Source organism: Phoca vitulina, unplaced genomic scaffold, assembly GCF_004348235.1.
Source record: "Phoca vitulina isolate PV1807 unplaced genomic scaffold, GSC_HSeal_1.0 scaffold4, whole genome shotgun sequence".
Lineage (NCBI taxonomy): Eukaryota > Metazoa > Chordata > Mammalia > Carnivora > Phocidae > Phoca > Phoca vitulina.
Window position 1 is genome coordinate 27,541,595 of NW_022589707.1, and position 15,027 is coordinate 27,556,621.

The 15,027-nt window shown below is 38.4% G+C and overlaps 1 protein-coding gene across 1 annotated transcript in view; it reads right to left on the bottom strand.

Moving 5' to 3' along the window:
* Positions 1–3,923: 3,923 nt before the first annotated feature.
* Positions 3,924–15,027, bottom strand: part of MDFIC (MyoD family inhibitor domain containing) — a 91,470-nt gene continuing 80,366 nt past the window's right edge. The window contains 1 exon segment of the mRNA XM_032401303.1: positions 3,924–6,631. Within this exon segment, the coding sequence (XP_032257194.1) occupies positions 6,384–6,631 (248 nt within the window). The 3' untranslated portion in view covers positions 3,924–6,383.

The window sequence follows — 15,027 nt, forward strand, 5'->3', positions numbered from 1 at the left end:
TCTGAGAAATAACTTCTGTCCTCCGCCCAGACTCCTCGGCGAACGTAAGGGCCTTGCAAGTGGTACAGATTCGGTTCCTCGGCCGTAGGTATTATTATACGTTCTGTATTACATAAACAGTATGTGTGTTATACATCCAAGAGGGCAGGTTAAGTCTTTAACTGTACATTTCTTTAAAGTGACAGCAAAAGGAGAAAAAGGGAAGAATCCCCTCAAATCAAATATTTAGAACGCTGATGAAAGAGAAGATGTGTACTATGGAAAGATAAAAACCTTTACTGGAAATGGACCCACCCACATGAGGGGTGGGGTGACCAATACAGAGACTCATCTGATATTGTGAGAAGCAATATGATTTACAAAAGAGTCATTCTAAGTAGTGTCACAGACAAATAAAACCATATCCACAAAGTAATTTGGATCCACTGTGAATTACTCGTAAGGAATACGTAAGCAAAGGGAGTCTAATTTTAGTAAATATTGATAGAGCAAAACAATCCAAAGTATATATAACAATCATATTTCTAGTGAAAATGTGTGTAAGTGGGTTTATTTTGAAAGGAAAAGTCCTACTCCCAGTGTCATAACCAATTAAATTCTCCAGGTAATGACCCCATTTGCATAGTGAGCGGAACCCACAAGTGGGAATTTTAATGGGCACACCACCTGAGTACAGTAATTGAGAGTGACACAACTTGAACTAGTTTTGTGCTTACCCCACTGAAAATTCTACTCATATTATTTTTAATGTCAAGCTACAAGTCAAATTTCAAGATGATGGATTTGTTCTTTTTTAAGCACCCGAGTTTGAGTAAAAGAAATGCTTTAATTCTGTTATGCATTGCATATCTTTGCTTTAACTAATCTGTAGTTCTGATTCTCACCATTGCTTCATTTTCTTCAGTGATTGGAATTTAATTTTATTCATTAATTTGTGAATAATTAGATAAAAAAAATAATGTCCTCAGCAGCCAAATTGCTTTTGGATTGCCATTTAATGTACTTTTACCAGGATACGTATTCTCATTAAGCTGGCATCACAGTTTACTAAAATGTAATTGTGTAAATATGCCCAATTATTCTTTCTGATGATCTAAGAAAATCTAATAGAATATGTATTCGTGGGTATTTCCCTCCTCCTTCGCCTCAACACCAATAAAACGCCCTTCCTGCAGAGCTGATCACAGATGCCTTGTCATCTGAAGGTGTTACTTTTAAAAGATATTCTCCTTATCTCTCAGGCACTATTCATGTCCTTGAAAGAATTGTGCATTCTGATTGAGGGATCATATGACGTCCACATTAAATTATATAATAAAGGTGATCTCAAGACTATAAGAGTCAGACACACATGATGAACTGCGCTTTCTAGGTTTTGAGATGACATTTTAAAACTTCTTTTGTTTCACTCTAAGATTGCTTGAGATCCTAACTATTTGTAGGTGTTTGACACCACTCCGCCACATCTGTAATTGGCATAGCATCCAGCAGACAGGCTCTGTACATCTTTACACTGCAACCTACCAAGTTAAGAAATGTATTGGTTCAATATAAAACAGCAGGCTGTTTTTAGACATAGTTACTAGTGCACAAGCTTTAATATGGCTTGGCTTCATCCTATAATGAGATCTTTTGGTTCCCTGCTCAACAGGCTTTTATTCCTTTGCAAAAGGCTATGAACTATGTCAAGTGGATCAGCTGCTTTTATACACCCTCTTTCTTGGCTTTGGAACGTAATTCTTTTGCTTCTACCCCTTTATGCATCAGACAGAACTTAAGAACCTTTTCAATTTTTCAAGCTAAACTTAGAATTTGTTTGAATTTGCTTTTTACTATTTTCCTAATAATTACATTCTCCACCGAACCTCACACAAAGCCCTGCCTGGAAGTGAGCACTTAATTGCAAAGCTACACTTTGTCTTTAACACATATTATCTATACCCCATGTCGGTAATATGTCAAAGGATGGTTATCTACCGTGATTTCTTCCCGGTCACCTCACAACTGAATGCAGCACTCTGTTTTAGCAAGCACCGAGGTGAGGGCTCGAGGGCATAAATAACAGACAAACAATGGAACCAGAACTAGTGGCCACAGTTCAGTATGAAGGCAGGGAACTACTCATGTTGACATTTGGCAGCTTAGGAGCTATACTGACTCCATTAAAATTTGAACATTTACAATGTATTTTGATTCACAGCCCTTTTACGGTCGAGGGAGCAGTCATTGTTGGGAATTTTGGATTTAGTCACCACTGATCGTTTTTGCAAAAACCACCCTCCACTTTAGGGCTGCGTCGTAATGTTCTCCCATCTCCATACCCCCTTCCACAAAATCTCTAATATTAAATAAGCAAGTAAACACTAACAGTTTCTCATGAGAGGTGCCAAACTTCTTACCTAGGTTGAAACTACAAGAGGGTCCTGACTCCACTGAGGTACCTTGAGAAAATGGGCACACTGGAAATTTATTGTTAATAGTGGGGCATGGAGAGGAAAGGTTAAAGGGACTGACTCCCTTGTAAAAACGCTTGACCAAAAAATGTAAACAGTAAGTGTGGAGTAAGCCCTATCAATATCTTAACCACTATTTAAAACAAAAATGGTACGATTTAGGGGTACCTGGGTGGCTCAGTCGTTAAGCGTCTGCCTTTGGCTCAGGTCATGATCCCGGGGTTCTGGGATCGAGCCCCACATCGGGCTCCCTGCTCAGTGGGGTATCTGCTTTTCCCTCTCCCTCTGCCCCTTCCCCCTGCTGGTGTGCGCACTCTCTGTCAAATAAGTAAAATCTATTAAAAAAAAAAAAAAATGGTATGCTTTACTACATTAGTGTAAAAGGAAAAGAAAAATGGATAGTGTAGTACTTGATGAAATTTTATCTTGCCTGTCAGATTAGATGTAATAAATCTGCAGGCCTACAAATGACAAGTAATTGGAAAGGGCATAAAGGTCTTGAATAATTTGAAAAATAATCTCATTAATAAATAAACTGATTCATTAGGTGGTTGGGTAAATCTAAGCATTAAAACTGGAATTCCAGAAGGCAAGCCACAGACTCAGGACTCCAGTCTTATTTATGCTAGGCAGTGACTTTGACATTTATAACATTAGAATCTAGGGCACTGATAGAGGTTGTATGGATAAAGAATGGGAAATTATTACATAAGGTTGCCTTGGTTACTCCTTGAACTGTTCAGAGAAATCCTGACTACTTTAGGTGAGGAAAAAGGATATAGTTGATAGACTATAAGAATATAAAAATAAAATTATATTCCTAAATAAAAAGCCTTCTAACTAAAGTGATTTTGGAGGGGTTAAATACTAACTATAAAACATTACTAGTGCACAAGCTTTAATATGGCTTGGCTTCATCCTATAATGAGATCTTTTGGTTCCCTGCTCAACATGCTTTTATTCCTTTACAAAAGGCTACGAACTATGTCAAGTTATTGTTTGTTGGTGTAAAAATTGCACCACTAAAAACCCGAGATGAAAATACTTCTGATGATTGAACTTTTGGATGAAATTCATTAAATCTAATACCCGAGTTCATAGATTTTTTTTCTGTTTAATCTCAGTATATATATTAAAAATAGAATTACCTTTGTTTCCATTTACTTCCTTTGGAATTATCATCTCCCAACTTCTAAAAACCCTTTAGTTAAGACTATGTTTTAAACTCCTATACTAACTATGATTTGCAGTATAAATGGATCTGAATCTTTCATAGTTCATTTAGGGGCATGAGTCATGTGATTTACATAAGGAAATTAGGAAATCTTTAGAGAGGGAAGTAACAAGACAAAAAAGCCTCAAGTTTTAAATGACAGTCAAATTCATTCAAATACCAATGTATCAGTTAGGTAGAAAATAAGCTAAAGCACAATAGAGAACATTTTTTTATTTCAAAATAATGTATTCAGGATTATACAGGTCCAGTTTAAAAATATTAAAGGTAAAGTTTCCACAGTTAAAAAGAGACCAAATCGATAACTGTAAACTGTAGCACTTAGTCATCATGGCCATGTAATTCAACAGAACATTTTACATACAGAAATTCTAATATATACTGAAACTATTTTCACATTTTCCTACTTTGGTTTTTTTCATTTTTTAAAATTATACAAGATACTTTATGGAATGACTAGAGTAGACAACAGAGGAAAAGTACTGTGAATATAAATATGAAAAAATTCTATCAATTAATGTTCTCTGTTATGGAGAAACATTACTTTAAAAGTGCTAATATTTTCATTGCAAATAGTGGCAGAATATATTTAAATATTAGACAAACCACTTGGTTGAAAAATCTTGCAAGATAAAAAGTGACACATCTTAACAATTCCAGGTCATTAAAAGGCTTTATATGTCAATACACAGATGATATTCCTCTATCCTAATAGATACGCATAAGTTAACTTTGGGTATAGGTAAATATTCAGATTCTGGTTACTGTGAAATAGTACAAAGATGTTCTTATATTTAATGTAACAAAGACACTCTTTAGACAAGAGAAAGAGCGGTTTCCTATAATTCTATTTAAACCCGACAATTTAAAGTGTGTGTGTGTGTACATGCACAAAGCACTGAAAAGGGGATTCAGGAGTTTGCTTTTTTTTTTTTCCTTTAAGTCCTTTAAAAGTAATGACGGAAGCAGAAGCTAGGTTTTATCTCAAAGGAAAAACCAGAGGTGACATTCCTATGCTTTAGGTTTAAAACCTTTCTTAAAAGGCTAGGTTTGCCAAAGGCTTCCTAAAAATATGAATTTGTTTTCACTATCAATTTGAATTTCATCTGGAAGAACTAAAAATAACTATTAGTCCAAAAGTATCCTTCCAGAATTTCTACAAGGAATTACATTAAATCAAACCAAACTACAATTCTGGGAAGAGCAGACTTAGTAGGAGAGCACATAGTAGGGAAATTTACTCCCACTTTCATCTGGGCTACACAAAGTGTCTATGTCTTACTAACTACATGCTTAAGTCGATTATGAGACTATTTCTTTACACTTGCAGCATCTTGATAACCTGCAGTGTTGGTTTAATTTAACATAAAATTGCAATACTGAAATCTGCTCACAGTAGTGGACGTCCCACTGCACTGGAAGAAAGGGTGTATTTACATTTAAGATGAGCCATGTTTATAAAACATCAGTTACGAAGCAAAACAAACAGCCTCCGCCTCCTACAAAAGACTGAAAGCTCTCAAAAAAACCCCCCAAAACAAAACATTTTTGAATAAATCAAAATCAGAATACTGAGATTTTAATAGTTAAAAAATCACTTAATTTAAATGCATTTTGTCGAAAGTATTCCACATTCTTTATAAAATAGAGTTATTTTAATAAAGCATTATATTCTTATCAAAAACTTTATCATAACATTGAAATGATGTGTAAAAAACTGCATATTTTTAGTTAAATTTTATAGTCTTTAACCAAAAAAAAAACTGTATTCCTGCAACTAAAGAAAATACATACTTAAGGCATTTTTCTTTTAATGGCTTAAGGGCACACACAGTTCAGGCTCCCCACCTAAAGCTTGGTCTCACTAAATCTAATTCATCTAAGCCATAGATGGATCACTCATCCTAAAAGCCTCCTGAAATGCTACCTTCTCCTTGAAGCTTTGTGCATATTCCAGTAGGCAAGAGCTATTCTTTTCTGTGTATTCCTAGAGCCTTTTTAGTCTCTCTCTCTCCCTCTGTCCCCGCCATAACCCTCACTTCAGTATGCCTTGAGGAATGGGGTTTGTACTTGACAGGTCTCTTTCCTCTGCTAAACTGTATACTCCTCTGGATGGGAGTTCAGTGGCATCCGTCTCTGCATCTGAGCAGGCCATTACACACAGTAGGCGCTCAATGTCTGATGAACAAGGGGAGAAAGGGAGAATCCAGCATGGAACTGAACACTGGGTCCCCAACTACGGTGTGGGTTTGTTTCCCAAAGTTCACTTTAAAAGAAGGGATGCTTACTTTGAACCATGAACAGATAGACATCAAAACTAAATTGTCTGTTTTAAATACCCACAGAGAAATAATACATTTGGAGCAAGAGGCTCCTAAGAATGGTTAAAAGAAACAGAAACATGCATAAAAAGGAGGAGACATTTAGGTTTTTTTTTTTCTTTTTTTTTGGGGGGGGGAGGGTTCAAAATGTCCCTCAGTCATTGTAACTTATTAAGTTTAAAAGTAGTTAAAATTTCACATATTAAACCACGTAGATTCGGTTAGAGAGAAACAAGCTTCCAGAGATTTCTTGAAATAATGAGTTAACAGTGCAAATACCGGGTTGCTTCATGAGAATCTTACCATGTGCTTTTCTGCACCCCCAAAGAAAAATTTTAAAACACTCCAGTTTTAACACAAACAGAAGATAAATACCTACGAAGGAAAACAAATTCCACAGCATTCCATACAGATTTCCAAACAGTCCGATGATTCACAACAGGCATCCACGATGCCACAATCCGTGTCACAGGGGCAGTTACAGTCCTCCCCCATTTCGTCTCCACAGCAGCAGCAACAGGTTTCGGAGGTGCAGCTGCCACAGGGGGCCTGGCCCAGCACGATATTGCAGAGGGTGAGGAATTCACAGAACAAGCAGGCCAGGATACAGTGGACACAGCAATCTGCATTTTCAGTTGGGAAGAGACCCCGTAGTGAGGGGGAAAAAAAAAAAAAAATGAACACAGAGAAATCCTCAATGGACTGAATGATAAGAATTGATCAAACTAATCCAGAACCCCATGCCATGCGGTCTTGGAAGTCTTCTGTGGGCTGCGAGCTCACAAAGACACTTACATTTTAGAAGAGCAATCTTTAGAAGCGGGTATTGCATTCAGGAAACAACCAGCCAACCAACCGACCGAATAGGTGGTGGTTGTGTTCTCACGTGGCTGAGATTTTAGGTTATTCGCACACACTGTGCAGCGGTCTTAGTCCTAGGTTCTACTTCTCTGTGCCTCTTACCCATCTTCCCTATATCCTACTGCTCTCCATCACACAGGCTCAACACTTCTGTGACACTGAAGTTCCTTTAGAAATAGACACTTGACGGCTCCACCCACCTGCTCCAAAACTGGAAGGAAAAAATATTCAGTATGATACATTCAGTATATTACCGAACTTTTCCAGGGTTATATTGTCATCATGGTTTGTAAGGTAATTGTTATAAAGATACGGTTACAAAGAGCTAGATTTATTATCATATGAAGAAAACAGAGTTACCTGCCAGATAGCCAGTTCTGTTCAATATGCCTTCAGAGAGAGACAAGTATTAACTAGTTCTGACACATGTGACCTTAACTTTCTACTTCACTAGGGAATGCTTCTATTTCAAGGCTGAAAGGGGAATCTAGAAAAACTCACTTGACGTTGAAGAACCTTTAACTGAGTACTCTTAAAGCCCTAAGAATCTTCTTGAACATAAGATTCTTTATATATTAATCATAGAACACATCATACTCAGAACTATCTGTATTGGATCTATCAGTTTCAAGGGGGGAGAGAATGGCCATCCCACCCAGCCTTAGAAGGAGAAGCTTACATCTTTGAAGGCTCCTTTGGTCCCTTCCTAAGCAAAGCTTCCTCTCCCAAAATATAATCAATGTCTTGAATTTTGACTGAATCTTTCCCTTACTTTTCACTGTACTTTTCACAACAGTGAATGTGGAAACATCCCTCAGTAACCTATCAGAAAGGAAAAGGGTACCTGAGGAATTCCTGTGAGTAGCATTTTTTTGCTCAACGCTGTTAATTTACCCTCAATGATTCATGTCGCTAAGTTCACTTATTTTCCAGGTGTAGAGTATCCCAGTTGATTACATATACCATAATTAATCCATACTATTTATGAATATATTTGTCATTTCCAGTATTTTTGCCATTCCAAATAGTAGTGTTTGGAACACTTTTGTGCAAGTATCCTAGAGCTCACGTGCTAGGTCACTAGCAGAACTGTTGGCTCACAGGATATGCAAACTTGTTTCCAAAGCCATTGCTCCAAATTTTACTCCCCTCAGCCCCCAACCAAGTTTGAGAATGCTCAACACCCACAACCTCACCAATCTTGGAGACTGTCCTACTTTCATAAATGCCAGTTAGTTGAGTGTGAAAGGGCATCCCATGGTGGTTTTACTTTGCATTTATGTTTTCACTAGTAAGTCTAGACATCTTTTCGGGTTTCTTCTTCTTTGAAACAGGTGTTTAGGCCATTCACGTTCCCCCTTCATTTTTCTAGTTATGTTTTTTTTTCTTACTGATTTGTAGAAGTTCTTCATATATTCAAGATACCAGTCCTTTCTCAAAAATGACTGTTTGCTCTCAATATGTGGCTTTTCTTAGGTTAAAATAACGAGACAGATGAGTTAATTTTTAGACCTTGAGAGTTTAAAGTAATAAAAAGAAATCCAAATCAAATCTTGCAGTTAGCTAGAGGTCCATGATTGATTACATGGCTGAGGAGGCATTAACAGGATTTGGTAGCAGAATGAAATACAAAGTTTTAATGTCTGATTCAGAAGAAGGGAGCCCAGCCATGCCTATACACAGAAAGGAAGAAGAAACCAATAATCAGGAGGGGAGAGACTGAATGTGATTGTTAAGACATCAACAGCCCTCAAGATAAAAAGGGACGGGAGTGACGCTCCAAACTAAACAGCTCATCCCCACTCAGAGGACCTAGCTATTCATTGGAAATTAAAAGCTCTTCCAGGGGCGCCTGGGTGGCTCAGTCGTTAAGCGTCTGCCTTCTGCTCAGGTCATGATCCCAGGGTCCTTGGATCGAGCCCTGCATCGGGCTCCATCCCAGGGTCCTGGGATCAAGCCCTGCATCGGGCTCCCTGCTCGGCGGGAAGCCTGCTTCTCCCTCTCTCACTCCCCCTGCTTGTGTTCCCTCTCTCGCTGTGTCTCTGTCAAATAAATAAATAAAATCTTAAAAAAAAAAAAAAAGCTCTTCCAGATTTTAGATAGCGACAGTTGTCATACAGAAAGGAGGAGCCCTAAATCCAGAGCAGGATCTGTCCAAACTCCTACTTTTAGCCAACAAGAGTCACAGATTAATTTAAGTCCATTAAACTATTTTTAGTAAACAAAATGAAAAAGACAAGTTCTTAGCTGTCAATAGATCGAACACTCCTTTCTAGCCTATCTTCTATAACACAATGTGATTTTTTTTTTTCCAAAATGTGATTTCTATAATAGGTATGAGTGGTTGTTTTTCATAGAATGGGAAGCCTAGTGTTAATGAAGGAAAATTATTTATTGGCTGTTTTCAGAATTAAGGAATATGTTACCTTAGGAGAGAAGATGTTTTCATCGCTATTTTTTTAAAAATATTTTATTTTTGCAAGACAGAGAGAGAGAGAGTGCGCACGTGCACAAGCGGGGGGGGAGGGGTAGAAGGAAAAGCAGACTCCCCACTGAGCAGGGAGCCTGATGTGGGACTCGATCCCAGGACCATGACCTGAGCCAAAGGCAGATGCTTAACCATCTGAGCCAGCCAGGCGCCCACACTATTCCATTTTTTAAAAACTATTTTCGATACTTACTTTGTACTAAACTCTGTTTAAGGCTCTTTTCAAATATGAATTCCCTTAATTCTAATAATATTTTCAAGAAGCAGTACTGGTATGATCCCTGTTTTACCAATATAGACTTAGAGAAATTTTTGAAAATTCGCCCCAAGTCCTAGAGGCCAGCAGCAGAGTCAGAGTGAGAAGCCATGCACTTCGCCGGGATGGGCCAGGCTCTCATCCAGCATGCTGTGCGGACTGCGGGGGCAGGGCACTTGGTTCATCTTCCTTGGGGGAAGATCAGTTATAAATCCAAAACTTTCTGATTTGTCTTGATCTGTTTTTAGCCTTGATTCATGTTCCTTTCCTTTCTAAAGATGATTCTGAATTTCACTTTTAATGAAGAGTTGATAGTAAAGGTTAACCCTCAACAAGAGCAAAGTTTATGAGTTGGAGAACTGATAAGCGGCCGGTCACACTGTGGAAATAGAAGACAGTAGGCAGCCGAGAGAGATGTCTCAAAAGAAACAAATCTGTCAATTTAAAGCATAAAAGTTAAGGTCCATACATACATGAACAAAAGCAGTGAGCAGAGGACATAGGAATTCTGGTCAAACACGGTAATGACACACGTCTCTAAAGAGTAAGTTCTTTATGTAAATACTAAAACTTAAACATACACAAAAAAGACATCCTCTTAAAACACAGGTTCTAGCTAATTGACTAGAAAACCACTTTGGGCTACTCTGAAAAACCAGTCTATTCAAGGACACCTAAAAAAAGCCACAAACCAAAATGCAGTTCAGAGATTACAGTGATCATAAACAAGGTGCATCTACAGAGACATGGACCGCAGACACAGTCATTCCCTGTCCTTTATAAGTAAAGAACTACCTAGGTAGGACAACAACAAGAAGATCCCTAAATTCTCTCAAATCAATTTATTTTTCTTTTTAGTTGTGCTCTATAAAGAGCAGTTGGATCAAATTGTGACCTGAGGTAATGAAAAGGTTAAAGTAAGACCAAAGAGCTGACAGTTTCTACCACGGGCACCCCACCCCCTCCAGGGGGATCAACAATCATAAACAGCATTTCGATGTTGGTTTTATGTGAAGCAGAGAGAGGATTAGAAGTATTAGCAAACTAAGAAGACTAAAGAAGAGGAGTCGTCTGCATCGATGTAGTTCACAGTCAGAAATAATTCTTTTCCCCCCTGTTCTGGAGGTTTTTCATTTTTATGGTTTTATTCAGTCATATTTGCTGTTTTTGCCAAAAGTATTTAACCTCTGAGAAGCCAACTAGGTTCTGGGAAGGATGCCTGTCTCAGACTGGGCCAAGCAAGAATTGCACAATTCAGCGTACTATTGAGAGGGGAGCTCAGCACAAGACTGACAGCTACTGTAAGTTTAGGAAAACAAAGGAACACACCAGCAGTCAAGTACCTTGCAAGAAGCCATAAAAAGAAAGCTTTAGCACAACGTTTGATTAAAAGAAACCAAAACTGTTATGAATGACTGCAGACAACAAACCCAAACAAAATCTTTTGAGTCCTATGAAAGGTCATCGGTGTTAAGCCCATGCAGCTGGTCTATCTGGAAAGCGTCTAGCTGTCGCATGCCATGAAGGTAACACCTGAAACCTACATAACCAGCATCTTAGATGACTGGTGGAAACATCTGTGACCGGTCCAAGGGGCTTGGTTCTGTTTAAAATGAGACTGGAGACTCATTTTTATAAAAACACATTCGTTTAGGGGGCACCTGGGTGGCTCAGGGGTTAAGCGTCTGCCTTCTGCTCAGGTCATGATCCCAGGGTCCCGGGATCGAGCCCTACATCCGGCTCCCCGCTCAGCGGGGAGCCTGCTTCTCCCTCTGACCCTCTCCCCTCTCATGCTCTCACTCTCTCTCTCAAATAAATAAATAAAATATTAAAAAAAAAAGAACACATTAGTTTAATAATGAAATGATCCCAAATTGATTAGCCCAATCATATGTGACCCAAAATGCTAAGAAAATACGAGGGAAGCAGTTACAGTGAATGGACCCCTGACTAAGAGCCATCAGAAATCTATCTGCACGGTAAACTCAGCTCTCTTCTAAAGGAGTCTCTTACATTTCTTTAGTTTTCTTTTTTTTAAGATGTGGTATGACAGATGCTCTGAATTTCTTGGAACAAAGACCCCAAACAGCAGAGTACTGGGAAGCGCAGAGCAACAAATTCTGAGAATAACCCACAAACCGTTTCTGAGTGCACGCAGATTTATATGTGTTTTATCTCGACTAATCTCTAATAACGTTTCCTATGACCTATATGCTTGAAACTACTTTCTTAATCAGGTCCCCAACAAGTAAACTATATACAGAGAAAAAGAGTTTGTTACCATTTTTAACAGACCAACAGTATGCCAAAAAGCAATTGTAGATAAAAATATGAGCAGTCAAATATGCTTAATTAGTAATTTAGGAAATTGCATGGAGATCAAACCTGACTTTACGACCAAAGCTACAGAGAACCCACAGGTGTTCCCATGTCTTTGGCTGCTAAGGTTCACATCTGCCCGGTGGGGGTACAAAGGGGCTCATTGTACAGAGGATGCTTAATTGGGTGGAGGCATTCTTCTTCCCAGACGCCGCTTCACTGCGACCGTTGTTTCTCAATGCAAAATCAAAAAGCAGGCTAGAAGTGGGTTTTAGTAATCCTGAATCACAGCCAGGATAGCTAAGTATCTGGCCTCTGTGAAAAGCCAGCTGTGAGGGATGAGACACAGACATCTCCAGGGAGTTCTCAAGTGTTCGCAGGGGCAGGAAATATTTACTAGTAGAGCACGGTAGCTCAGCTCCAAGTAGCCCTGTGTCTCCAAGCCAGAGGACACACAGCATTCTGGCCTACAGCCCTAGAATGACCTGCTGCCTGCATAAATTGGCCCAAAGTGTCCCTCCTACACAGAACTCTCTGGCACACTGCTGGCCCCGTGAGGCCATGCATCTCAGCCAGAACACAGTCAACATTTTCCTAGTGGGGAAGAAAGTGAGTTAGGTCAGGAGGTAAAAGGAGAGAAGAGCTATATTTTCCACTGCACTACAAAGAAGACCACACTTAGGAAAACTGAACAATTATATTTACTATTATCTTTCCTCTCAGCAAATTCAAAAGAACCTTGGGAAAAAAAATTGTTCTCCCACATCCCACAAAGGGACTCCTTGATTTTCCTCCCACCTGTCCAAATCCTGGATTCCATCCTGCACCTATGAGAAGTGCATTTGCATTTTAAATTACAGTTAAGTGAATAGCAGATTTTTTTTTTTTTTTTTTTTTTGCTTTTCTTACTCGTTTATCCTGCTGCCTGCTCCATGGTTGATTCATTAAATATTCCAAACTCTGAGAGATTTGATCCAGTAATTGTTAGTCACGACTTAACTGTAGCACTGAGTCAAGGAGTCCTTTCTAAAGAGCCACATCTTACTGAGTCTAGGAACAGAGCTTATATACCAGAACCCCCTTTCCCCGCTGCTCCCCCCACCCCAGGAGCTGTACAAAGAAATCTGAAGAGGCGTAAACACTCAGTTAGTAGAGGTATTTATTTAAAATATTTCACATGTACAGTTAGTGAGCAGAGAAGAGGGTAAAGAAAAGCTAAAAAAAAAAAAAAAGGTGCAAATAACATTTACATTACTTTAACTAGATGCCAAATTGGATAGCTGGTAATAATAGTACTGTCCTCAGAGGGTTGCAATGAGGATTAAAGGGGCAATGCCTACAAGTACTCAAGAAGGGACTTATCGTGGAAGTACTTACTAAGTACTGGTTACTGTCATAGCAACAAAGATAATGGAAGATTTATTCTAGGGAGGCCACACCGCTTTACCTAGCAATATTTCATTCACTCTGATCACCCCACCAAAATCGGGCCATTCCATTTTAACCGAAGGAGGTTTAAAAAGGCTCGGGTCATAGTTGAAACACTTGAAAAGGGAGACCCAAAAAGGCAACTGCAAGAGACAGAATCTGCAGAAGAATGAAGCACGCAGAAATCGGCCTAGGAAAAATTAGGAAATCTTATGCTTGGCTGCAGCAGAAGACTTAAAATAATCATCTTTTTCCACATTTAAATTATGTTCATTTATTTTTCTCTGGAAGCTGGAAGGCATAAACAGAGAAATGCTATAATTTACCTGAACTTAGTCAATGTTGACTTTATTCAACTGGCCAGTTGGAAAAGCTCTAATCCGAAAGGTTTAATTAATAAAGTTGAATGTAACTTTTGGATAACAAAATCCACTTTAGATCTTAGAAGCACTTTCCTAGAAAGAATATGTCTAACGGTCCGCTTAGTTGGTCACAATGCCATGTATGGCTAGGAAAAAATATATTTTTTCATTGAAACTAGGATTTACATTCTTAAAACTGTACAAAAATGATCTAAGAAATCTCTCCCCAAACCTTAATGTTTTCCCCATTTTTCACAACTGTGTCTCTTTCACAATTCACATTTCAGTTTCTCCTCTTATTTGTGCTCGTCTAAATACTGTGCAGGGTACATTCAGAAATCAGCTTTTTCTTTTTTTTTAAGCCAAATAGTGCCCAGTGGGGTGACCCTGCAGAAGGTGGTGGTAGTGATGATGACAGTGAAATAACAAGACCCTTGTCTTATCAGATGCTTGTTATGTATTGATATTTATAGAGGTATAATTAACATGTAACATTAGTTTCAGGTGTACATGATTCAATGTGTTTGCACTGTGAAATGATCACCACAATATGTCTAGTTACTATCTGTCACCATAGTTTTCTCAGGAGAACTTCTAAGATCTACTCTCTTGGCAACTTTCAAATAGTCAATATGTTAACTATAGTCACCATGCTATACATTACATCCCTATGACTTATTTATTTTATAAGTGGAAGTTTGTTGCTTTTGGATTCCTTCATCCATTTTACCCACCTCCACCCACTGCCTCAGGCCGCCACAAATCTAATCTGTTCTTTTACCTACAAACTCTGTTTTTGGATGCCACATGTAAGTGTGATCCTAGGGTATTTGTCTTTCTCTAACTTACACACTTAGCATAATGCCCTTAAGGTCCATCCATGTTGTTGCAAAGGCAAGATTTCCCTCTTTTTTTTTATGGCCAGATAATGAAAACACACACACACACACACACACACACTATATATATATATATATATATATATATATATATATATATAAAATTATATATTTTAAATATATGTATTGATCACATCTTTATCCAATCATCCATTAAGAAACATTATTTCCATATCTTGGCTATTATAAGTAATGCTCCAGTGAATATGGGGGTGGATATGCCTTTTAGAACTAGTCTTTTCAGCACCAGAATTACGGAGTCATATAGCAGTTCCTTATTTTTTTTTTTAAATATTTTTTAGATTTATTTATGAGAGAGAAAGAGAGGGAGAGGGAGAAGCAGACTCCCCACTGAGCAGGGGGCCTGATGCAGGGCTTGATCCCAGGACGCCAGGATCATGACCTG